This window comes from Saccostrea cucullata, unplaced genomic scaffold, assembly GCF_032062105.1.
Source record: "Saccostrea cucullata isolate Sc308-1 unplaced genomic scaffold, CSIRO_AGI_Scuc_v1 ctg654, whole genome shotgun sequence".
NCBI classification, from domain to species: Eukaryota; Metazoa; Mollusca; class Bivalvia; order Ostreida; family Ostreidae; genus Saccostrea; species Saccostrea cuccullata.
In genome coordinates this window covers 221,230-247,176 of record NW_026926499.1, presented here as the reverse complement: position 1 = coordinate 247,176, position 25,947 = coordinate 221,230, and the positions used below count along the sequence as shown (strand labels likewise).

General features: G+C 36.3%; 6 protein-coding genes across 6 annotated transcripts in view; 3 read left to right on the top strand and 3 right to left on the bottom strand.

The window, feature by feature from the left end:
* LOC134271841 (L-fucose kinase-like) overlaps positions 1-1,980 on the bottom strand; it is a gene marked incomplete at its 3' end in the record, with an annotated part of 32,835 nt that extends 30,855 nt beyond the window's left edge. Inside the window, exon 1 of the mRNA XM_062754053.1 lies at positions 1,899-1,980. The remainder of the gene's footprint in view (positions 1-1,898) is intronic.
* A 278-nt stretch (positions 1,981-2,258) lies between these two features.
* Positions 2,259-7,026, top strand: LOC134271861 (protein asteroid homolog 1-like). The gene is made up of 2 exons (XM_062754075.1): positions 2,259-2,420; positions 4,114-7,026. The coding sequence occupies exon 2, from the start codon at positions 4,134-4,136 to the stop codon at positions 6,345-6,347; it is 2,214 nt and encodes a 737-aa protein (XP_062610059.1). The 5' UTR covers positions 2,259-2,420; positions 4,114-4,133; the 3' UTR covers positions 6,348-7,026.
* Positions 7,027-8,559: 1,533 nt separating this feature from the next.
* LOC134271859 (uncharacterized) lies at positions 8,560-11,450 on the bottom strand. The gene is made up of 4 exons (XM_062754072.1): positions 11,198-11,450; positions 10,667-10,771; positions 10,484-10,542; positions 8,560-10,307 (listed from the first exon to the last, which is right to left on the bottom strand). Exons 1-4 carry the CDS (start codon positions 11,346-11,348, stop codon positions 8,745-8,747), a joined length of 1,878 nt encoding a protein of 625 aa, XP_062610056.1. The 5' UTR covers positions 11,349-11,450; the 3' UTR covers positions 8,560-8,744.
* Positions 11,451-11,822: 372 nt separating this feature from the next.
* On the top strand, positions 11,823-16,232 carry LOC134271840 (uncharacterized). Its single transcript, XM_062754052.1, has 3 exons — positions 11,823-12,131; positions 15,318-15,413; positions 15,973-16,232. Exons 1-3 carry the CDS (start codon positions 11,993-11,995, stop codon positions 16,230-16,232), a joined length of 495 nt encoding a protein of 164 aa, XP_062610036.1. The 5' UTR covers positions 11,823-11,992.
* Positions 16,233-18,923: 2,691 nt separating this feature from the next.
* On the bottom strand, positions 18,924-22,300 carry LOC134271860 (uncharacterized). Its single transcript, XM_062754073.1, has 4 exons — positions 21,918-22,300; positions 21,378-21,482; positions 21,206-21,264; positions 18,924-20,966 (listed from the first exon to the last, which is right to left on the bottom strand). Exons 1-4 carry the CDS (start codon positions 22,066-22,068, stop codon positions 19,419-19,421), a joined length of 1,863 nt encoding a protein of 620 aa, XP_062610057.1. The 5' UTR covers positions 22,069-22,300; the 3' UTR covers positions 18,924-19,418.
* A 486-nt stretch (positions 22,301-22,786) lies between these two features.
* LOC134271858 (uncharacterized) lies at positions 22,787-24,647 on the top strand. Its single transcript, XM_062754071.1, has 3 exons — positions 22,787-22,861; positions 23,052-23,147; positions 23,703-24,647. The coding sequence occupies exons 1-3, from the start codon at positions 22,801-22,803 to the stop codon at positions 24,047-24,049; spliced, it is 504 nt and encodes a 167-aa protein (XP_062610055.1). The 5' UTR covers positions 22,787-22,800; the 3' UTR covers positions 24,050-24,647.
* Positions 24,648-25,947: the final 1,300 nt, after the last annotated feature.

Here is a 25,947-nt window from a genome sequence, read left to right as displayed (position 1 = left end):
TTGCATATTGTTTAGAACATTATTTTGTGTTTTGTTCATTATTGCTTATCAAAATATTTCAATATTTCACATGCAGTTTGAAGAGACAGATACTGTAAACCTACTTTTATTCCTGACAACTTTATTTCATGATTTACCAGGGTAAAGTATTTGGTGATTATTTTGATTTTTGCAAAATATTTCTTCCTTTCGGATATAAAGCTCCAGGGATCATGAAACATCATATTTGTAAGCATTTTTGCTTCAAGTCAAAATATTCATGTTGTACTATTAAAGATTTTCATATTTTGCACAAATGTTGTTCAATATGTTATAACAAAAATTATATTTTCAAAGATTGAAAAAATCACTCATAAAACGTGTAGACAAAAATTAAAATATTTTTAAAAATGTGGCCCCTCTCATGTTATAACAAAATAATTATATTTTCAAAGATGCTTAACAAAAGTGTTGTTATCTGCAAAATTATCACAGACAAGGAGGTCCTCCAAATTTTGATCAATAATTAACAAACATTTTACAGGCAATTAAAAATTTGACTTAAAATTTTGTCTAAGTCTGTTGCATGATCCTGGGGCCAGGTCTTTGAAAACACCGCTTCAAATTTTTAAATACGAAAATCGCCTTTTTCGATGTTGTAAATAAAAAAGACAGTGAGAAAACTGTCATCTATAAAATGACAACATACCAGTTCCAAAATGGTCACTAAAAATTCGCAAGAAATATTGATGACAGTGAGGCTGTCGCGAACTTCGCGAAAATTTCTCGCACGCAAATAAAGGTTGGTTTATATGCAGTTAGGGATCCTGGGGCCAGGTCTTTTTCGATATGTTGTAAATAGACAGTGAGACTGGAAATAGCAAATTTATGACAGTGAGGCTTCCCCGACGCAAATAAAGGTTGGTTTATATGCAGGAAACTTTATTTCCCGAGGCCGCCGAGGGCAATAGTTTCCTGCCAAGGGGAACCATACATTTGCTATTTCCCTCGTACCAATTCCATAACTGTTTTATTATACCGAAACAATCATAGGTGATTTTCCTTTTAACCAGATACTTTGACTTTTTAAAAAACACTATAGAGGCATAATCACAACGCATGCGGTTTAACAGATAATTTGATTTCATGTCCGAGAACAATAAAATTATTTTTAAAAAATAGTTTCACTGACATTTCGAAGAATTACCGTTGTCTTCAATTTGCAAGAATTCAAGTATGACTTTGACATCGCATGTCGAAATGTTTTGACGTCATAGTTACATTGCTAATAACATGACGTACGTCACAGACTCGAGATTCCTTGAATGCTCCACCCAAATAACTCTTTGATTGGTTAAAATTACTAATGAATAAACATGAGGGAGTAGTCCCAGGAAGTAGCTCTGATTTTCCAGGGAGTAGTCTTCAGATGAGGGAAATAATCTGTTCTCGGGGGAAATAGACAATTTTATGGTTAATTAATTTTATACAGAGTATTAAATTACAGTAGAGGCATAAGAATTTCAACTAGACACTCGGCTGTTTCCGTAAACCCTGACCAGCTCTCGTGTGACGTCACATCTAGATGTCTCATGCGACTTGATGTTTGAAGTGGTGGGTCAACGTTTTAGGTGTATTTTTGAAGGTACAACTGCACTCAACCCAATGGTCACACTGTAAAACATATTTTTGACGGAAGACACACTCAGAAAGTGATAGCAACGGAGCCTGCGAGGTCCCCATCATTTTCTGTGTCTAAATGAGGTCAATATCACTTGTCATGAATCTTTGGGACGTATTCTGTGGTTGGGGAGGGCTTGTCCCAAGACACACTTAGGTTTTCTAACTAGCTTTTATGTAAAATAAAGTGAAAACCAAAATATTTTAAATAATAGCTAATGCTAATAGCATTATTTGACCTTTTGTTGACATTTAAAAACCTGGATCAGTAGAAATGTTGGGTGTTTTGCAAAATTATTGCTTGTTTCACTTCAGCAGAGTCTGTCATATGAATTATGTTAGCATCGGAAGTTTCAACTTTAAAGTAAATTTGGTTTTCTAAAAAAAATCTGACGATCCGGAAGACTAAAAAGATCTTTTAAAAGCTGGGAAATCGCATTCAAGATAGTTCTCAAATAAAAAATAAGCAATTTATCGTTGATTAAGTTCAAAATTTTCCGTAAAAAATATCAACATTTACAGAATCATGGTCCTGATTAAGAAATGGGGTTCTGTCTGGTTCTAATGCTTACACGGCCAACTACACTTCCAGTAACAGTTGTTCAACGTGCATCATGATCATCATGCACTTTGACTTGATTGACACTCCCACGCACTGTCGTCAGTGTGTTTCTGTCATTGTCATTGTGTCTTTAATTCCCACAACTTTTCCTGCATATTAGCTTATCTCATTGAGTTTATTTATTGCGGTGCATATCCAGGTAAATATACACCTGTAGACCACGTATCGTATCTGTCGTATGACGGATTAATAGAATTGACCTGTTTGTAGCATCTTTTTATTACTCTTAAATTGTCAAGTCTCTCATACAAGAAATATCATTTGATTTTTTTGAACTTCTAAAAGGTATCCCCCTCCCCCCTGAACTGAAATTGCTTCCATATATATTAGCCCGAATACATAAATCTATAATGCTGGTCATCTGTCCTGTCTTAAAGTCAAACCATTGAATCAAGTTTTTAATTAAAGATGTATGCATGTAGCTGCAGAACTGTAATGTTATGGTTTTATATACTAGTGTTAGTCTTTGGCCACAACGCTACAGATCCCATAGTAGAAAAAATTTGCAATTTATGGCGCAAAATTTTTTGCACTCTGTTTGAGAGAATTTCTACACTTTCCAACTTTGTTCAATCATCCACCCTTTACCCCATAATTCCAGACACATTCTTAAACCAATTTGCATATTTTTTCCTCATCTCAACCCTTTATAGTCGCATCTACAGGCGAAAATCTGGCTTGATTTGAATTGTCTGAGGGATTGCAGAAAATTCTAATTCAAGCGAGTTTAACGCTTGTAGAGACAATTATAAAGGATTGGAAGGTATATAAAATATAGAGATTTATTTTAAAATTTGTCTAGAATTATAAAGGGATAGGTAGATGATTGACCAAAGTTTGAAAGGGGGAAATTCTCCCAAACATTCTTGCGCCTTAAATTGCACATATTTTGCACTATGGGATCTGTAGCGTCATGGTCAAAGACTAATATGTAAAACCAAAACGCTACAGTTTGCAGCTAGTATGCATGTAGTCTTCCTCAGAGTCATTTTGAATTGCTTTTTTCATAGAACCCCCAAACTTAAAGCTATATATGGCGTATCTGAGCCAAAAAACAAACAAACAAACAAATCAAGTATTTACATGAAAGTTGCAAATTTACATTCAAATTAAATATTTCACTGATTTGGAACTTCAACATCCCCACATTTCTATAATTATTTAAAGTGACTTATAATTAAAGATGAAATAAAATATTAATTATATTTTCATGTGAAATGCTAATGCAATATATAAGTGGTGGTATATTATACAAAAGATTCTAGAAAATATTAAGTTCAAATCTGTGTCTATGCACCTTTAAAATGCTCCTATTACAGTTTTGGTATATTTTAATATAACTTGGCACACATATAGACGTCACTAAGATACATAATTTAGTGCATCGGTTTTTGCATGATTTCTGTGAAATTCCTCTAAAACGCTACTCCTCCTACAGTTTTGGTCTAATTTCAATATAACTTGGCACACAAGTAGACTACACTAAGATACATAATTTAGTGCATCGGTTTTTGCATGATTTCTGTGAAATTCCTCTAAAACGCTACTCCTCCTATGGTTTTGGTCTGATTTCAATATAACTTGGCACACAAGTAGACTACACTAAGATACATAATTTTATTTATTGCTGCCTGTTGCAAAGTTTCAAATCCAAGTGCTACTTTTCCTTTGCTATACATACAGACCAGTAGAGCTACAGTCTCATCAGAGACTTCTGGTTTTGCTCTGTAATCAGAATGTCTTATATCCTCAAAATATATTTACACAGAATACATTTACATTTCATATATTGCAATATCATACATACATTTGTATTTTTTTTTCTTTTCCAGAAGACGAACATTTGGCTGACATGGGGATATTGGGATTAACGACCTTTATGGATGACAACCTTCATCTCATAAAAGAATGGCAGCTGCATGACACCAAAGTGGTTATTGATGGTAATAACCTGTACCATCTAATCTTCTACAACAACCATGTGGACTTTCTTCATGGAGGAGATTATGATCAGTATGCCAGAAAAATTAAAGAATTCTTTGCTCTCCTTCAAACCTGCAACATTCAGCCTTATGTTGTGTTTGATGGTGGATATGAGCAAGATGACAAAAAATTCCACACAATTTTAGGAAGAGTTCAACAGAGACTTGAGATGGCTATACGTCTAGCAAAAGGACAGAGGGGCAAAGTAATGCCTATCCTGGCCTATGAAACATTTAAGGAAGTTTTGTTACAAATACACATACCTTTTGCTGTCTGTGATTTTGAAGCCGACAGAGAAATTGGAATCTTAGCTAATGACCTGAACTGCCCAGTTCTGTCGTATGACAGTGATTTCTACATTCTGCCTCTCAGTGCTGGGTTTATACCATTTGACAGTGTCAATTTTACATTGCAAGAAGACAAGAGAGAGGACGGTACTACATATCATTATCTGCCTGCAAGGAGATACCATGTGGACAATTTTGTGAAATTCTTCCCCTCCTTAGGGAGAGAAGTTTTACCCCTGTTGGCTACCCTGCTAGGAAATGATTATGTGGATATTCGTATTTTTCAGTCATTTTATTCTTCAGTCAGATCATATGAAGGAAGGACACAGTTTAGGATTCCTAAGTCTCATTTGAAAATCCAGAAGGTGATAAGCTGGTTAGAAAGCCTAGAGACGTACAAGGAGGGCATTGAAAAACTGATGGAGACTGCAGGATCTTTAGCACAAAAGGAAACTATATCTGTAGCCATCAGAAAAACTAAAGAAGCATTCACCACCAACACAACTGATTCTGGATTCTCTCTGCACAGCTACTTCAGCGATAATTATTCTGTAGAAATCCAAGGTGTAGAGGTAAAGGTACCTTCTAGCATTAACGTAGTCCAAGGCTACAATGGGTCTGCAATTCCTGGCTGGTATTTAACCAATCATCGTCAAGGAATCCTTCCTCCCAGCTTCTTGGACATCATAACTTTACATCGAATATTCCTCTTACTCCAAGTGGAACATACAAAATCCCAGTCATCTCACCAATGTTCTCTTAAACTAAGGCAGCTAATGTATGGAATTCTTCTCTCAGAGGATATCACTAGTCTGGAAAAGAATGGTGAGCTAGCAGTAAACAGAAAATGTGGTGTTGAGGAGTATGATAGAGTTGGATTTGATTTAACCAAAAAGATTGTCTTACCAGCCCTTGTTTTAGAAGGATATGGACCAGTGCCAAGACTCCCTGCACTACCAGACCTTTTATCCTCAGATAAAGAGAGCTTTCTCCGTGAGGCACTCAATATGCCACTCTTCAACCTAGAACACATGACTAAAGATCTGGAACTTGTTTTAGGAATCATTCTATACTGGGTCAGAAATGCCAAACCAAAAGTAACAGTTTATCATCTACAGGCTGCTCTTGTCTGTTTGATAATGCTGAAGGTGAAGTGGGTACTTATTCATCGTGGACCTACAGGGACCGGGGAAAATCTGATAGAGACAGCTGTCCTGGAAACACCTATAGAAACTGTAAAGGAGGTCAGGACTAGACTTCATCCCTTCAATGCAAAGCCTGAACACAGCAGCAAACACCCCGTAGACAGCGAACTGATCCATGGATTCGCTCAGTTGCAGTCCTGCATTCTTGTTGGTTTACAATTAAACTTTCTTCTCCAGTGCCCCTTCCCTACTCCCTACCTTCCCCACATATTCTCTGGAACGTTTCTGTATAATTTCTGTCAAGAGCTTCAGAAGCGGAGAAGTCCAGACCTGTTTATACGCGATGTGCTGGCCAAGGACTCAAAGCTACCCCAGGTTTACCAATGCCTTTATGATGTTTTGATGAATTCTCTTGACCCAGATGGTTTACTCTCAGACTCTAAATATAAGAAGAGAAGTAAATCTCACAAAGACAAGGCAAAGAAAAGCAAACTGATTGCATCTGGTTCTAGCAATCCGAAAAGTCTGGAACTCTCCCCAAAGACAGAAAAGAAAAGTAAAACAAGGTTGCAATATGTGGCGAACTGTCAACTGACCAACAGATTCGCAGGGCTAGACCTGAGTGAGGACAGTCATGGAGAAAGTGATTAGGACTGCTTGTAATCAAAAAATTAAAATATGAATAAAAACTGTTTGTGATCAATTAGAACTGTAAATCAAACAACAATTAAGTTCTAATATTAAAAATTATTAGAGATTGAAATACCGTATACTTGTATAAGTATATAAGTCGGTTGTATTTTTGAATCCTATATTAGAGGGATTAACCTTCTAAATTACCAGTCTTTTTATAACTCGCCTATAAGTTGGACACAGAGTTTTGGACCAAAGTTTAACTCCCAAAAATCCGACTTATAGGCGAGTTTATACGGAACTAGTATATGTATTTACCGGTATTTTTACATTGTCTTTGATAATTCTTTTAAAAAGTTAACTTTGTTAATTTTATGGTATTAACAATTTCATCTGATTGTAATTTTATCACATGAAATGATAAGTGTTTTATATCATAAATGTTTTCATAGTTTTCATTGTGCCTGATACATTAACGGCAGGGACTACAAAAATTAGCAGGAAATGCATTGTGTATTTTAATGATGTTAGAAATTTTTATTTATATTTACATTTCAATTTTTCATATTAATATAAATACAGGTTTAAAGAATCACTGTTTAGTTTGTTGGGTATGCCAGGGACATTGATTACAGTTGGAAATATAATATGAGATAATTTGTTCTTATCAAATATTTTGATGTATTTTTCAGTAAGTTATATATAGAGAGTCCAGGCTTTTACAGAGTCATATTGGACTACTTTTGCAATTTCAATTATGACATCAAAATGTATATTTTCCATCTTTCCAATGTAAATGACATAATTTCATACCTATCCCTATGACAAAATCAAAATGTATATTTATAAAAAAATATGCAAGTATCTTAAGTAAGTGTAGATTCAATTTTGGTAAAGTCATACCTCCTGCCTATTGGGGGGTAGGTTAAGACCAGTAATGCATTAAAGCTTTTCAAAGAACTGATTTTTGCTTTTTTCCTACAGTGCTCAGGTGAGCGGTGTGGCTCATGGGCCTCTTGTTTGATAACTTTTTTCTCCCACCCTTGTAGTTTTTGAAACATAGAATTCATTTCAGGCAGTCTTAATTACCCAGTTTATATTTATGTATAGGAACCGTGAAGAGTGTGTGTGTTGGGGGGGGGGGGTGTATTTCAATCAACTCTCCCTCATTCCCATTTCCAAGCTGAATTACCGAGTCCAGACTTCCTACATCTAAAAATGTTAAAACACACTTGCAGAGGTTTTCACCGAATAAAGACATTGTAGTGTTTTTTTAGTGTTTTTATCGCGTAACATATATACAGTTATGAGTAGATGAGACTTCAGTAGTTAAACTTTTATACTCAGTAATGTTACGTAGTAAATTTTCTTATCACTAGCAATAGGTAGCCTAATGGTATTTTGGGTGTCTATAATCATGTTAAAAATGTTTAAAACACACTTGCAGAGTTAGGTAGTTTTTGGGAGCAATAGAAGCCTAACAGAGGCCTAATGGGTGCCTAATATTGGGCTGTCAGCAAGTATATATATGAGAATGTATTTTAGGCACTTCTCCCTTATTTCTTGTATTAACAAGATGTCATGTTGATGTATATTTCCATAATACAATTCGTTCTACAAAAGCAAAGTGTTGTTCTCATTGATCTATAAAGATCTGTAATCCTACGCATATATTGCGAGTAGCACAGGATCCACATTATTTTGTGACTGGCCTGAGGTTTAAGCAGAGTCGGACATAATCGTTAGCTATATTATCCTCAGTTGCGTTACAATATGGTATTTATAGATGAAGTTTTGTGTATGGTCACTATGTAGAGACCGTATATACCCTTTTTGACCTTTGTGTTCCAGGGAGTTTTCGGAGACGGGTATTTTCCCCCATAATAAATCAATAATAATGAATACTAGTGATACATTTATTAGGTAAATCGGCAAATCTTTATCTAATAACAAGATGGCAAAAGAGAAGGGAAAATATCAATACAATCGATGCACATCTTTAATTTTTCTACAATGGCGTATCATGGCTTGATGTACCTAGACGTTAAAATGAGAATATTTGATAATTTAGAAATATTAGCACAAAACACAAGTAAAATAATAAACCAACAACCACGACATTCAAAAGTTACAAAATATATGATAGATTAAATGCAGTAAAAAAATTAGAATTTTTTTGTTTCCATTTTCTAAATACAAGTACATATATTTTTTTAAAATCATATTCTGCAATGCATGTATATAACTACACATATGCCAAGCAATATGGCGGATGAAAAATAAACAGTATGACCATCAATTCACTTTTTTGTCAAAAACATAGAATATAAATTTATTTGAACTTTTAATTAATTACTATAAAATAAAAATCATAGTGAAACGTGCGTCCATTTAAATTTCATTTATTGGGGTCTTTTACCACGGACAGTCACGTGGACGTATTCTCCTTGGTCCATAACATGCAATATTCTCTTCGACATTGCCTGGAAATTCGGGCGACAGAAAACGGACTCTTCCCTGACGACATCTTTGACGACGCAGCCTTCTTCGGATCTGACGCTCGAAGTCGTTGCCACGTGGTCTTCCCCGAAATTCTCGTCCACATCTTCTTCCCCATGGTCTGTTCTCCTGACAGTCTGCACTGTACTGGTTGAGAATCCTGACAAGTTTCCGTGCTAGTTTTCTGGGTCTCATCCCTTCGTCATTCATTCGAACTTTCAAAGTGAGGATTCTTACGCCGTGTTCTTTAGTATTTCTGCATTTTGTGGAACCATCTCTATCCATAGATTGGTGGTTTACCTTTATTTTGCATTTTCTCTGCCGTTTTGCTTCCATCTCATCCTCTTCATTCATTTCCCAGTTTTTGGCGGGGGTTTCCTGAGCTTCACCAGAGTGCTTCTTACGCCCACACCTGTGCTTGCAGTGATACTTCCTTTTCTTTGTCTCCTCTGATTGATTGTTCTCATCTGTTTCATCATCCTCACCACGATGTCGACGGTATCTGCAATTTCTCCTTCTACTGACACCTGTTCCTGTGTCTCTTTCTTCGGTGCCTTCTTTACCCTCCTCAGTGGTCTTTGTCCCTGCATCCGATTCTTCGGTACCCTCTTTATCCTCCTCAATGGTCATTGTTTCAACAAGTTCTGAAATTCCAGGTTCCTCGTCATGTTTATTCTTGGAAGCTGAATCATTGACTTTCTTTGACGTTTCGTTTCCAAGCATAGCTGCTCTTCTTCGATAGCTTTTACAGCGCCGTCTATGACACCTCTTCTCTTCTCCACTGGCGGAATCAGTAAAAGACTCGCAGACGTGTGTAGGAGAACCGTCTTCCTTGATCTTCAGCCATATTTTTGCATTTTGGAATCTACTTTGTCTGCATATCGGAGAAACTTGAATTTCGTCATCTTTTTCCTGCCTGCACACAGGGACGGATGTTGATCGTCTGCATCTTTTTCCACGCATCATCATCCCGAAATCGTTAAGATTTCTTCCAAAACGACGAGTAGTTGGAGCCGAATTTGCTCGCTTGCAGCATCTTCTCCTTGGGCAACATTCCCGATTTCTCCTTCTTGAGCGGCAACTACCGCGCGCCATATATGCATCATCCAACCTCTCTTTTAGATGTCGGACGGAATGCTGATTGCATCTACGACGCCAGTAGTTCCCGTTCCAGCGGCAAAAAGAGCCAGTTTTTTCGAGGCAGTCTTCACTGGGCATTGCATTCCGACGACTGCCACATCTGCTTCGGAATCGATCGATGCTACCACGAGGTTGATCAAATCTTTCACGGGTTTCAAATTTGCGACGCATAAACCTTCGCATCCTCCTTTCAGAGAGAGATTGATCATTCTCCGGGTGCTGCTCGGCTTTTCTAAACCTACGAAGTGGCAGTGGACCCTGACCTTGACCCAATCCTCTCCAATAACGTCGGCGGCTTCCCCAGCTCCTGGTTCCATATTCTTCAGGAGTCAACGTATCCTTCAATTAAAAAAATACAGTAAGATTGAATTTTCAAGTGTTAAGATTGCCTAGGAATTTCAGGGAGCAAGATCCTAACTAGAAATTGAAATAACATATTCTCTTGCAGAACGAATAAAAATTAAGAAAAACACCCTTCAACGGACCGAAGCACATTATAAATATTATTAGCTCACCTGTTCATTACCAGGATTATCATCATTAAATTCCATGCCCCCCTCCGATTTGGACTGATCTACAAAATACAAAAATGTATTAAGAGGCATGTAAATAGAGAGGACTTGTTCATGTTGTTTATTCATAAAAAAAATTTAAAAACATTATTTTTAAATTCATATAAAAGCTTGTGAAAAATTTACCTTCTATTCTTCGAAGAAAAATTCTCAGGGTCTCCTTGGCTGCGCCTTTCATCACCTCTTGAAACTCCTCAGAACTCGACATCGTGATTAAATCACCCTCATCATCTACAAATTAATCAATATGTGTTAATTAAATAAATTCCATTCATTTCAGAACCAAAATAATATAGAATAAACAATGATTCAAGGGGAACAAATATTTGGGGGAAATGTTTATAAATCGTTTCATAAACTATTAGTTTCCACTGTCATATTCCTTCATATTTTATTAGAGGATGTGACAAGCTTTATCATTTTTTGATAGGAATTTTTAGTGTCTGGAGAGATTTTCCTTTAAAATCCACTTTTTATACAACATACAAGGTATGTTAATGGTTTCAAAATAACTGTTAAATTCAGACTTTTCGCTAAGAATACTGTCTCCTTTTTATCTCATTTGCAATTACTAGTATATTACAGTGGATAAAGGTAGCCTAAAAAACTAGGTAAATGGAGGATTATATACGTCAAATATAAAATGACTGATTTTACCTTTCCAATGGAACGTAAAAGATCCAGTCGTTTCGCCGAACAACTCTGACACTTTTCTCTCTAATTCAGCGAAATCTGGATCATTTTCCAGCGTCGTCCGGCGTATTTCTGACTCTTTGGCAGACATGAGCGTAACTTTCACTTTCAACATGATTTGTTGATACACGTGGTTTTGTTTACAAATAAATAATAACTTGAATTTTTTTCTTTTAATAAGAAAGTTTGTACCAGTACCTTTTAGGAATTTGATAGTCTTATACGTTCAGCTGCTATCAAAATATTCACCTGGGCGCTTCTGTGCTCAACGGCGCTTTGGGCGCCTTTATATAGGCGCCGAGTGGTTAGTCATGTGATTGGTATTTCGTAATCGAGTCACGTGAGGGGTCATGGTAAGTTCACGTATCATTAATATTCATTATTCACAAAGTTTAATAAACAATATTTCTTTAATTACATGACTTTTCTGCTAGCTAAAGATGCAGAAATATAGGTTTAAATAAATCATTATACAATACATTGCAGATAATGCCTAAGAATTAAGATATAATGACTTAGAAGACATGCTAATTTAAATATTCATTACGTGTGGGTTGGCGGAAGTACAAGATTTAGAACATTCTTGATATTTTTAGAATTAATCACATGACTATTATTAGCGCCCTATAAAAGCGCCTGTTGGCGCAAAAGCGCACTTATTGACGCTTATACTTTTAAGGAAAATTACATTGAATTACATTTGTTAGTAAAAAGAACTGAATAATTTTATACTTTCAAATAAATACTTACACGTGGAAAATGAGAGTAAATATCATATCTGAAAAAGGTATATTTCATGCTATTGATTTTGTCGAGGGGAGTCCAGAATTTACATCAATGGTGTCATTAATCAAAGAAAATTTTCCTCATATACAGAGGTACACTCTTCAATGGAAAGGTATATGTAAAAAGAACTATAAATAGTACAATCTATAAATAAACAGAATATCTTAATTTCGTTGTTTTTATTGGTGTGTAATGTTTTTGTTTATGTATGAAAATATGTTATTGTTATAAATGAAACAGCGATAGGGATTTTGTTTATCTGATAAGCCCTAACCATGGTACCTGATTAGTGCCCTTATCTTGGAAGTCTAATTAGTGTCCTAATTATGGCGCTTATCAGATGCCCTAATTGTATCAAGTGTCTTGACACCTAACGATGGTGCAGAGGCCCTAATACTTGGAGCCGATTGCCCTAATAGGTGCCCTAATGATGCAGCCTAACGCCCTAACAGGTGCCCTAACGATGGAGCCTAATGCCCTAACTAGGTGCCCTAAATCACGTTAGGTGTCAGACAGGGTATATAAGGGGAGAGAGTTAGTGAGTTGATATACATAGCTTGGATTTGATTTGTAAAACTACTCTTGGATATTGTTAATACACTCGTTGAAACGAACTCTGGTGTTGTTCTTACGTTAGATTTATAAAGATCTAGAGTTCCTGACTTTATACACGGGATCCACAATATTTTGTGACGCGGGTAACAACAAACACCCCATAGAAAAAACGTTACAATTGGTGGCAGTGGTGGGATCCATAGAAATTATTCTACGTGTAACACAGGAACGAGACAACACAAAGTTTGAAATGGAGACACCCATCGTAAGGAGGAGAATTACGCCTAGAAAGGTAGGACAGTACTTCACCAGTCCAGCTCCTCTGAATGACTCTGGAATAGAGGTCGATGCGGGGTGTAGAACAAGTTTGCAGCCCACAAGTCGAGTAATGCCAGACAATCCTAACTTTCAGGAGTTCGGGCAAAATTCGCAGGGTCTTTCTGTTCAAAACGAGTACAATCTAAGGCCAAGCTTAAAGAGAATCCTATTTATTTGGGTACTCTTTGCTTTGATGGGATACTCCCTGATGGTGATGACCTGGATCTATTTTCCAGAAAACGAGATCGTGCAGGAATCTCAAGAAAATGCAGTAATTTCTCTAGTAGCGATAACGAGCATGTTATTGCTTGTTACGGTAATCAGAGTAATATGGAGGTATGGAGGATCCGGTCTGCCAAATGCCAGTAAGGAAAGGGAAATTTCTTTGATACCCAGTGATACACCCTATACTGGTGGTAGTGCACCTAACGCCCCTAAAGGTACCTATCAGGAACCTAAGGTTTTGGGGCAATCTGGACGCGCTACTCCTTATTTGGGCAATCAGTCTCTTCAGGGACTTGGGTGCAATCTTGAATTTCCTATGGCTGACGGGACACCTAAAAACAGTCCTATGACACCAAATGCTGGTCAACGAACCAACGAATATCCAGTAAGGAGGACCTTCTCAGGGGCCAATGATGATGTTTGGGATGAGTTTTTACACTATTTTGAAAACATCTCAGAATTAACTCATGGGGACCCGAGAAATCTCGCAGAGTTTTGCTTAGCACCTTGCGAAGACAAGCCGAGAGCTATGCATATGGAATGCCCCTTACTGTACAGAAAGACTATGAGCAACTTAAGGATAAGATGAACCAAAGATTCGGGCATTCTGCAATGAAAGAAAGGTATATTGCAGACGCCAATTTGAGAAGAAGACTACCGGGCGAGTCCCTGCGAGATTTAGGACAGGCCATCGAAGATTTGTACCGAAGGGCCTATCCAGGAAATCCAGATTTAGTTGAAGAAAATGCTATACAGTCCTTCTTAGATAAGTGTGGATAATCTGAGGATTTTGGACTCGCAGTGAAACGGACCAGACCTAGGACACTTCAAGAAGCAGTTCTTAATGCAATGCAAGAAGAGTGCTTGCGGATTGGGGAAAAAGAATTGCCAAAGGAGACAAAACCAGGCTATAAGCCTGTGTATGAGATCGAAGATGGGGAATGGAATAATGAAATAGCAGCTGCGGATACTGCCAAACCTCCAAGCGCGGGTGACGGATGCAACAGTATCTATAATAATATGAGAACCCCAAGTGCATGTACCAGTACAGGACCAGGGAGGAGGGGACGCCCTTACAACCCGTGGAACCAGAGAGAAGGAGGAAGACTTCAACAAAGTGACAGTTCTCAAGACCATAATTGTGTTGAAAAGAGAACTGTAAGGAATTATATTAACTAAGATGACTGATGCCGCAGGTCAGGTGTCAGTCAACTTTATACGGCCTAAAACCTAAGGAAGAAAATCCTAAATCAGGAAAAAGGGAAGAGAAAATGTTGAAAATAAGGCCAGGGAAATCCAAATGTGAAGCTACCAGTGTGATAAACTTTTGATTTAATCTAGTGACATTTTTATTTGATATAATTTTGTTGTTTTACTTTTTGTCGTTTTATTGATTGTTTGGCTTTTGTGTATTGGGCAATTTTTTTTTATTTGCATAATGTGATTTTACGTATAACTCATGTTCATGTTTTAAATATTGATGACAATGGAAGTCATGTTTCAAAAGGAGGGACCAATGTAATGTTTTTGTTTATGTATGAAAATATGTTATTGTTATAAATGAAACAGCGATAGGGATTTTGTTTATCTGATGAGCCCTAACCATGGTACCTGATTAGTGCCCTTATCTTGGAAGTCTAATTAGTGTCCTAATTATGGCGCTTATCAGATGCCCTAATTGTATCAAGTGTCTTGACACCTAACGATGGTGCAGAGGCCCTAATACTTGGAGCCGATTGCCCTAATAGGTGCCCTAATGATGCAGCCTAACGCCCTAACAGGTGCCCTAACGATGGAGCCTAATGCCCTAACTAGGTGCCCTAAATCACGTTAGGTGTCAGACAGGGTATATAAGGGGAGAGAGTTAGTGAGTTGATATACATAGCTTGGATTTGATTTGTAAAACTACTCTTGGATATTGTTAATACACTCGTTGAAACGAACTCTGGTGTTGTTCTTACGTTAGATTTATAAAGATCTAGAGTTCCTGACTTTATACACGGGATCCACAATATCTTGTGACGCGGGTAACAACAAACACCCCATAGAAAAAACGTTACAGGTGCATAAATTTGTTTTCAAACCAGATATATTTTGATGACAATCTTTGAAAATGTAAATGAATCTTATGTTTAGTGGAGGTTATGTAAATATTATTATATAAAAAGAAATTGAGATTTAAAAAAAAAATAAATTACAGACAGTGATGGAGATATGATTACGCTTTCCTCCCAAGAAGAGCTGAATGAAGCAATCACCTACAGAACCTCCTGGGATCTCAATATCTATATAACAGGTATACCTAACTAAGGAACTCTATCTAATGTTTTATCTCTTCTTAAAAAATTGCCTCATGATAATGTACACCTTGAAAATAATGGGCACTCTCGCACACCAAATTAACTTTATACTAGGTGCGAGTGATTTAATCGAAATATAGATTTTAATTAATTGTTGGCACTTAATGGAAAGACGAAAAAGAATATGTTATAAAATTAATGTAGAGTATGCACATTCCATATTTTGTTTCGTTCTAAACAATAAGAAGTGAGGCAGACGACGAGAAAATATAACATCTCAATTTTTATGTATAATCAGTCGAAAATGAAATATTAAAAAAAACAAACAAAACTTTTAGGGTTATTTGTACATTATCGATATCATGTAATGTAGTTAGAATGCAAAAATAGGAAAAGGATATGTCGACCCCAGATTAAGAAAGGCCAAAAATTTTATGGAAAAGGGGGGTTCAAACCAAAGTGCCTGTGCTGACACAACCTTCCTCATTAAAAGATCAAGAAAAAATCTTGATCTGTGTTTGTTATTGGTTAATTTAAATATTTTCTCTTTTTCAGAATTCTCTGACGAAAATTTGAGTGGGTTGTACGGTACAGAAGATACTGGTTTAAACAGACGTGATAGTACCACACATCACAATACACATCAAACAAATCCACACTGGGACAGAATAAAATGTTGTAAAAGAGTGGAAGCAGTAATGGAGGAATCTCCAGATAGTCTGCCGGATTTCTTTTCAATTACTAGAGTTCCGTGTAAAATCCATCGTCGGAAACCCACGGTCGGTCTCGCTTCTCTTACCTTTCTTACCTCTTAGGTAAGAGAAGCGAGATCGACCGTGGGTTTCCGATGATGTGAAGCGAGGCGACAGGAAGCGTCTTCGTCATCGGTTTCCAGCAACCATCTGCTACCTATGTCACAGAAATGGAGGGAGGAAACGTCTGCGTGATGTAAATAAATCACTAGAAAACATGTGTATTTCATGATTGATAGATTTATAATTGTGTTGACACAGAATTGCAGTTGATGACTTATTCCGACTTATTCCTTTGCCTAGAATACAGTACCCAGTGTCGAAATAAAGGGGGGCGCACCCGGCGCAACCCTAGAATTGTCAGAGTTAGCGTAAATCATAGTTTCGTCGGGAAAATGTAAAAAAAAATGCCTACTGGGTAGACCTCATTTTTTTACCCTAAAAAATCTCTAGAATCCAGAGGCTTTAAAAAAAAAGAAAGAATTTGGACCCACTGGGGGCCTCAAGGCGGCCCCCAGACCAGCTGCCTACATTTAAATTGATGCCTCCTCTAACTTCAATTCCTGGATCCACACCTGATACCTTATTTCTTATTATGATGTTTTAAATGTATTTTAGACCAAATTTTTTAAATAAATGCAGCAGTCCTAGTTTCTTGTTTATCTATGCTGTGTTTTTTAAAACAGAAAAAGTGTGTGAGGTGATCGGGGCTGGGATAATGTTGAAAATGTTGACTAAATTAAGAACATTGTAATAATAAATACTGTATTAAATGCATAATTTTTTTCCTAAATATATGTATTATTTTTAAGCTGGAACAGTTTGTAAATAATTTGTATACAGTTAGGGGATTGTCATGCTTTTTATATTGATGAATAATATTAGATTGTGAATCTTTTTTTTTTTTTCATTTTAACCTTATTGATTATTAAGTACAGGTATTATTATTTAATATCTGTATGTTGACCTATTATACAAGGAGAGGATGTACATAGGCCTTGCCTGTTGCCCAATCCTCACTGTATTATCCAATAAAATATGTTTAAAGTAATGTTGAAAATAAATATGCCCTTACCTGGTGCTACCCAACCGCACCCAACAAGATGAGTTTCTTCTTTTGTTTTTGTCAAAGTTTTATACAGTGGAGAAGCCTTAAATATTTGTCCCTGATATTCTTGGAAATAAAGTTATTCCTCATTAAAATAAAAAAGAATAGGTCCGTGAAATAAATCTCGACAGTCGACATTATGAGTACATGAATTGTCTCGATATTTTTTATGACCACTGGTGAACAAGGCGTGACTGTCTGTAGCTTCAATTGCTTAAAAATTCAATTCAATTTGTGAATAAAGTATTTTAAGAGCAAAGTTCCTATTATTATAATAAAATACTAAAGTATAATAATTATGACAACAACATTTTTCGCAAAAAAAAATCCATAACAAAAATATTCTGTGGTCGAAAAATAGTTCCTCTGTAATTGAGCCTGGTACCAAAGTATCCTAACTAAAAGTTCCTTCGCATGGAGCAACCCGCAAACCAAACAATTAAACTATTTTCTAGTGAGAAGCTCATTTATCCTTTTCCCACCTTACATATAAAAATTAGGACTGAATATCATCTTAAGGAACGCTCCCAGAATGAAAAAAAAAGTTTTATCCCACCTCCCCAAACTGAAATTGCTTTTTACGGACCTCATAGTACTTCAATTTGTGGGAAACTTTCATATACTTGTGAAATTGTTGCAAATTGTGGTGTTTTTACATAAAATGAGTTAATGCTCCTTCGAAATTCTTGGTTGTTAAATTTGTTTTCTTCCCTCCCTCCTACGATTTGAAGTTTTTTTTAGTGATATTAAACGAAAAACAAGATGTGTTTGTGAAACACTACGCGCCCGGCGGCAACAAAGTTCAAAAAAATATTTTTAGCAGATAAATCACAGTCAGGGTCACAAGGTAATTGACCTTGGTGTCATTTGGAAGAGCTTAATTAGTGAAGTAAGCATACCAAATATGAAGTCTATGTCTCGCAAGGTTCAAAAGTTATGGTGAAAGTTCTGAAAAGCTATTTTTAGCATATTGGTCAGGCAAGGTCACAAAGTCATTGACTTTGATGTCATTTGAAAGAACTTTATTAGTGTTGTATGCATATCAAGTATGAAGTCTCTACCTCTCATGGTTCAAAAGTTATGGCAAAAGTTCGAAAAAGCTATTTTTGGCATATAGGTCAAAGTCAAGGTCACATGGTCATTGACCTTGATGTCATTTGAAAGAGCTTCATTGGTGGAGTATGCATACCAAATATGAAGTCTTTATCTCTCATGGTTCAAAAGTTATGGCGAAGGGTAAAGTTGACAACAGACAGACAGACAAACAGATAAACAGACAAACATACAGGACAAAAACAATATACGCCTCGTATCTACCGATCCGGGCGCATAATTAACTCACCCAGTCTTACTCAATTTATTTGCCCATGAGGAATTTGAGTCTGAAATTGTTGTTCTTACTTTGGGACGATCTTTGAATTAATGTTCCTCATCCTTAAAGAGGTTTTCCCAGAATAAATGTATAGTACGTACGTAGTACCGTTTTATGTATCATGGTCACTCGATACCACTTTTTTTGTCCGTATTCTGTGTTCAAGAGACTTTTCAGAGACGGGTATTTATCCTCAATAAAATAAATAACAATAAATACTAGTGACACGTTTATTACGTACATTATAGTAAATTTTTATTCACAAGAAAAAGACAAGAGATGGGAAAACATTAATATAAACTATGAACATCTTTTAAAAATTCTATATACTGCGGCATTGATGTACTTGTGACGTTAATAATAAGAATATTTGATAAATTCTAGCACAAAATCAAGCAAAATAACAATCCAACAACCCATTAAAAAGTAACTTAATATATAAATGCAATGAATTTTTAAATGCAATGAAGTGCACATGCATCTTTTAAAAATCAATCATATTCTGCAATGTCTATCAAGCATGCAGTATGGCTGTTGATATTAAAAACAAAAATTCTGTATATGAACATTAATTTATTTTTTTTCAAGAGAAAACAGTAGATAATTTTACTAATATTTGAAAAAAAAATACAATCACAATATGTTTAACGTTATACCTTTCATATCAAATCCATAAAAAAGCACACAAAACCTAATGTTAGATATGAGTAATAGCTTTAAAATAAAAAGAAAACGTGCGTCCATTTCGATTTCGTTTGTCGGGGATCATCTACCACGGACAGTCACGTGGACGCATTCTTCTCGGTCCACAAGATGTAATAATCTCTCCGACATTCCGTGGAAATTCGGGCGACAGAAAACGGACTCTTTCCTGACGACATCCTTGACGACGCAGCCTTCTTCGATGCTGACGCTCGAAGTCGTGCCCACGCGATCTTCCCCGGAATTCTCGTCCACATCTTCTTCCCCACAGTTTGTTTCCTTGATCTGCACTGTACTGGTTGAGAATCTTGTCAAGTTTCCGTGCTAGTTTTCTGGGCCTCATTCCATCGTCATTCATTCGAACTTTCAAAGTGAGGATTCGTATGCCGTGTTCTTTAGTATTTCTGCATTTTGTGGAACCATCTCTATCCGTAGATTGATGGTGTACCTTTATTTTGCATTTCCTTTGTCGTTTTGTTTCCATTTCATCCTCTTCAGTCATTTCACGGACTTTGGCGGGGGTTTCCTGAGCTTCACTAGAGTGCCTTTTGCGCCCACATCTGTGCTTGCAGTGATACTTCTTTTTGCTTGTCTCCCCTGATTGGTTCTCATCTGTTTCGTCATCCCCGCCACGATATCGACGGTATCTGCAATTTCTCCTTCTACTGACACCTGTTCCTGTGTCTCTTTCTTCGGTGCCTTCTTTACTCTCCTCAGTGCTCTTTGTCCCTACATCCGATTCTTCAGTACCCTCTTTATCCTCCTCAAGGGTCATTGTTTCAACAAGTTCTGAAATTTCAGGTTCCTCGTCATGTTTATTCTTGGAAGCAGGATCATTGACGTTCTGTGACATTTCATTTGCAAGCATAGCTGCTCTTCTTCGATAGCTTTTACGGCGCCGTCCAAGACACCTCTTCTCTTCTCCACAGGTGGAATCAGTAAAAGATTTGCAGACAGAACCGTCTTCCTTGATCTTGAGCCATATTTTTGCATTTTGGAATCTACGGTGTCTGTATCTCGGAGAAGCTTGAATCTCGTCATCTTTTTCCCGCCTACACACAGGGACGGATGTTGACCGTCTGCATCTTTTTCCATGCATCATTATTCCGAAATCGTTAAGATTTCTTCCAAAATGACGAGTAGGTGAAGCCGAATTAGCTCGCTTGCCACATCTTTTCCCTAGACAACATTCCCGATTTCTCCTTCTTGAGCGGCAACTACCGCGCGCCATATATGCATCATCCAACCTCTCTCTAAAATGTCGGGCAGAACGCTGATTGCACCTCCGACGCCAGTAGTTCCCGTTCCATCGGCAACAAGAGCCAGGCTTTTCATGGCAGCCTTCACTGGACATTGAATTCTGACGACTGCCACATCCGATTCGGAATCGATCGATGCTATCACCAGGTTGATCAAATCTTTCACGGTTCTCAAATTTGCGACGCATAAACCTTCTCATCCTCCTTTCAGAGAGAGGTTCATCATTCTCCGGGTGTTGCTCGGCTTGTCTGAACCTACGAAGTGGCAGTGGACCCTGACCTTGACCCAATCCTCTCCAATAACGTCGGCGGCGCCCCCATCTCCTGGTTCCATATTCTTCCGGAGTCAACTTTTCCTTCAATTTAGAAAAATATTTTTAAAAATAAAATTAGGATTGAAATTCTAAATGTTTAGATTACTAATAAGAAATCTCAGGGAGGAGGATTCTAACTGGAAATTGACATAAAAGGTTATGTTGTTCGTTTTTCAAATCGTTTATGTCAGAAAATGTATTCGATCTCTTGCAGAACGAGTAAAAACTAAGAAAAACATCCGTCAACGGACCGAAGCACACTCTAGACATTATAAGCTTACCTTTTCATTACCAGGATTATCATCATTAAATTTCATGTCCCCTTCCGGTTTGGAAAGATCTACAAAATACAAAATTGTATTAAGAAACACATAAATAAAGAGGGCTTTTTATTCAGAAAAAAAACTCAAAGCAATATGCCTAAATTCATTTGAAAGTCGGTGAAGCATTTACCTTCGATTCTACGAAGAAAAATTCTCAGGGTCTCCTCGGTTGCGCTTTTCTTCGCCTCTTGAAACTCCTCAGAACTCGACATCGTGATAAAATCACCCTCATCATCTAAAAATTTAATCAAAGTGTTTTATTTTAATAAATTCCATTCCATTCATTTCAAAATAATATAGAATAAATACTGATATATGGGGAAAACAATTGTTTGGGGAAATATAGATAACTCTTTTCATAAACTAGAGAAGTGGGTTGTCATATTCCTTCATATTTTATAAGAGGTGACACACTTATCATTTTTATAGGAATTTTTAGTGTCTGGAGAAAGGAATTTTTAGTGTCTGGAGAGATTTTCACAACTTTTTAAAATCCGCTTTTTATACAACACATGTTAATGGTTTCAAATTTACTATGTTATTTAGGCAGTATTTTCACTTACAATCGGTTCCTTTCTATCTCATTGCAATTATGTTAAAGTGGGAAAAGGCAGTCTACACTACTAATTAAATGAGGATTATAAGTCAAACATAAAATGACTGATTTTACCTTTCCAATGGAACGTAAAAGATCCAGTCGTTTCGCCGAACAACTCTGACACTTTTCTCTCTAATTCAGCAAAATCCGGATCATTTTCCAGCGTCGTTCGTCGTATTTCTGGCTCTCCGGCAGACATCAGGGTGACTTTCACTTTCAGCATTATTTGTTGATACACGTGGTTTTGTTTACAAACAAATAATAACACCTTCAATTATTTTCCGTTAACAAGAAAGTTTGTACCAGTACCTTTTAGGAATTTGATAGTCTTATACGTTCAGCTGCTATCAAAATATTCACCTGGGCGCTTCCATGCTCAATGGCGCTTTGGGCGCCTTTATATAGGCGCCGAGTGGTTAGTCATGTGATTGGTATTTCGTAATCGAGTCACGTGAGGGGTCATGGTAAGTTCACGTATCATTAATATTCATTATTCACAAAGTTTAATAAACAATATTTCTTTAATTACATTACTTTCCTGCTAGCTAAAGTTGCAGAAATATCGGTTTAATTAAATCATCACATAATACATTGAAGATAATGCCTAAAAATTAAGATATAATGACTTAGAAGACATGCTAATTTAAATATTCATTACGTGTGGGTTGGCGGAAGTACAAGATTTAGAACATTCTTGATATTTTTAGAATTAATCACATGACTATTATTAGCGCCCTATAAAAGCGCCTGTTGGCGCAAAAGCGCACTTATTGACGCTTATACCTTTTTAGGAAAATTACATTGATTTACATTTGTTAGTAAAAAGAACTGAATAATTTTATAAACACTCAAATAAATACTTGTAAACACGTGGAAAATGAAAGTAAATATTATATCAGAAAAAGGTATATTTCATGTAATTGATTTTGTCGAGGGGAGTCCAGAATTTACATCAATGGTGTCATTAATCAAAGAAAATTTTCCTCATATACAGAGGTACACTCTTCAATGGAAAGGTATGTAAACAGAACTATAAATAGTACAATCCATAAATAAACAATATCTTAATTTCGTTGTTTTTTTGTTTTCAAACCAGATATATTTTTATGATAATCTTTGAAAATGTAAATGACTCATATGTTTAGTGGAGGTTATGTAATATTATTATATAAAAAAAACTGAGATTTAAAAAATAAAAAATTACAGACAGTGATGGAGATATGATTACGCTTTCCTCCCAAGAAGAGCTGAATGAAGCGATCACCTACAGAACTCAGGAGGATCTCAATATCTATATAACAGGTATACCTAACTAAGAAACTCTATCTAATGTTTTATCCCTCCTTCAAAAATTGCCTCATGATAATGTACCCCTCGAAAACACTCTCGCACACCAAATTAACTTTATCCTAGATGCGAGTGATTTAATCGAAATATAGCAATTTTGATTAATTGTTGGCACTTCATGGAAAGACAAAAATGAATATGTTATGAAATTGATGTATGCACATTCCATATTTTGTTTCGTTTTAGACAGTAAGAAGTGAGGCAGACGACGAGAAAATATAACATCTCATTTTTTAGGTATAATCAGTCGAAAATTATATATTAAAAAAACAACTAGGAGGATTATATGATGTACATTATCGATATCATGCAGTGCATGTTAGAATGCAAAAATAGGAAAAGGATATGTCGACCCCAGATTAAGAAAGGCCAAAAATTATGAAAAAAAAGGGGGGGGGTTCCAGACCAAATTAAGTGCCTGTGCTAACACAACCTTCCTCATTAAAAGATCAAGAAAAAAATCTTGATCTGTCTTTTTATTGGTTAATTTAAATATTTTCTCTTTTTCAGAATTCTCTGAGGAAAATTTGAGTGGGTTGTACGGTACAGAAGTGATTGTTTTAAACAAACGTGATAGTCTCACACATCACAATACACATCAAACAAATCCACGCTGGGACAGAATAAAATGTTGTAAAAGAGCGGAAGCAGTAAAGGAGGAATCTCCAGATAGTCTGCCAGACTTCTTTTCAATTTCTAGAGTTCCGTGTAAAATCAAGAGACGTCTAAAGCGAGGCGACAGGAAGCGTCTTCGTCATCGGTTTCCAGCAACCACCTGCTACTCTCGTCACAGACATGGCGGGAAGAAACGTCTGCGTGATGTAAATAAATCACTAGAAAACATGTCCATTTCATGATTGATAGATCTATATTTGTGTTGAGATAGAGTTGCAGTTGATGACTTATTCCGACTTATTCCTTTGCCTAGAATACACAGTGGCGAATTTAAGGGGGCGCACCCGGCGCTCCCCTAGAATTGTCAAAGTTAGCGTAAATCATAGTTCCGTCGGGAAAATGTCAAAATGTCTACTCGGTAGACCTCATCTGTACCCTACAAAAGCTCTAGAATCCAGGAGCTTTAAAAAAAAAGAATCTGGACCATCTGGGGGCCTCAAGGCGGCCCCAGACCAGCTGCCTACTTTTGGCGCCCCCTCTAACTTCAATTCCTTGATCCGCGCCTGATACCTTATTTCTTATTTTGATGTTTTAAATGTATTTTAGACCAAATATTCGATAAATGCAGCAGACCTAGTTTCTTGTTTATCTATGCTGAGTTTTTTTTAAACAGAAAAAGTGTGTGAGGGGATGGGGGTTGGGATAATGTTAGAAATGTTGACTAAATTAAGAACATTGTAATAATAAATTCTCTATTAAATGCATAATTTTTTTCTAAATATATGTATCATTTTAAAGCTGGAACAGTATGTAAATAATTTGTATACAGTTAGGGGATTGCCATGCTTTTTTTATATAATATTGATGAATATTATTAGATTGTGAATCTTTATTTTTTCATTTTAACCTTATTGATTTATCATGTACAAGTATTATTATTTAATATCTGTATCTTGACCTATCATACAAGGAGAGGGTGTACATAGGTCTTGCATGTTGTCCAATTCCTATTGTATTATCCAATAAAATATGTTTAAAGTAATGTTGAAAATAAATATGCCCTTGCCTGGTGCTACCTAACCGCACCCAACAAGATGAGTTTCTTCTTTTGTTTTTGTCAAAGTTTTATACAGTGGAGAAGCCCTATATATTTGTCCCTGATATTTTTGGAAATAAAGTTATTCCTCAATGAAAAAAGAGGTCCGTGAAATAAGTCTCGACATTATGAGTACATGAAATGTCTCGACAAATTTTATGAATATTGGTGAACAATGCGTGACTGTCTGTAGCTTCAATTGCTTAAATACGAGGGTTGATCCAAAAGTAATGTCACTACTTCGATAAAATTGCTACTTTTCGACGTAAATCAACGAAATTATACATGATTGAAGCTGTATTTATTACAAATCAGTCCTGAAAAATTCCAATTAAAATGATTCATACTTTTTAAAATATGGAATTATATACAAAGTACAATTACGGTAGTCGCCGCACCTAAATAACGTCATATGACGGATACGCGCCGTCATACACTTGAACGCTTCCCCTTCATTTCATTAAAAATATTTGAGATTTACAAACACAATCACATATATAAGAATTTTTTAATAAGAATTATTGGCACCCATTATACACTCACTATACATATAATTTAGTCCGCTGTCAAAATTCTTTGAATAGTACCATAAGACAAACTCAAAGTTTTTTATATCGCTGTAACTGTCAAACCGTCTCTCTTTTTGGACAACGTTAGACACCATTGAACATTTCCGCCCGACCTTCCTTTTTCGGTCTTTCTGTCCTTTCCTGATCATTCAGCTAGTGACCCATGACTCGCTGAAAATTGCTGAAACCATCTATAAACAAGTCTCTCCTCTGTATGTCCGATTAATCATCGTAACTGTTTCTAGGGGCGATTTCCCCATTTTGTAGCAAAAATGCATTACAGCTCGTTTCAGCGGTTATCCTCCATTTCGACATTTCCATTATTCATTACAGCAGATTAAAACAGCAATGTTTATGATCAAAAAGCAATGGCGTCATTTTATTTTCAACTTAAGACTAGAAAATGCCGTAAATTTTGTAATTTTGAAATATTGGGTGATTAGAAGCTTTTTTAGATGCTTTTTAATGTATTTGT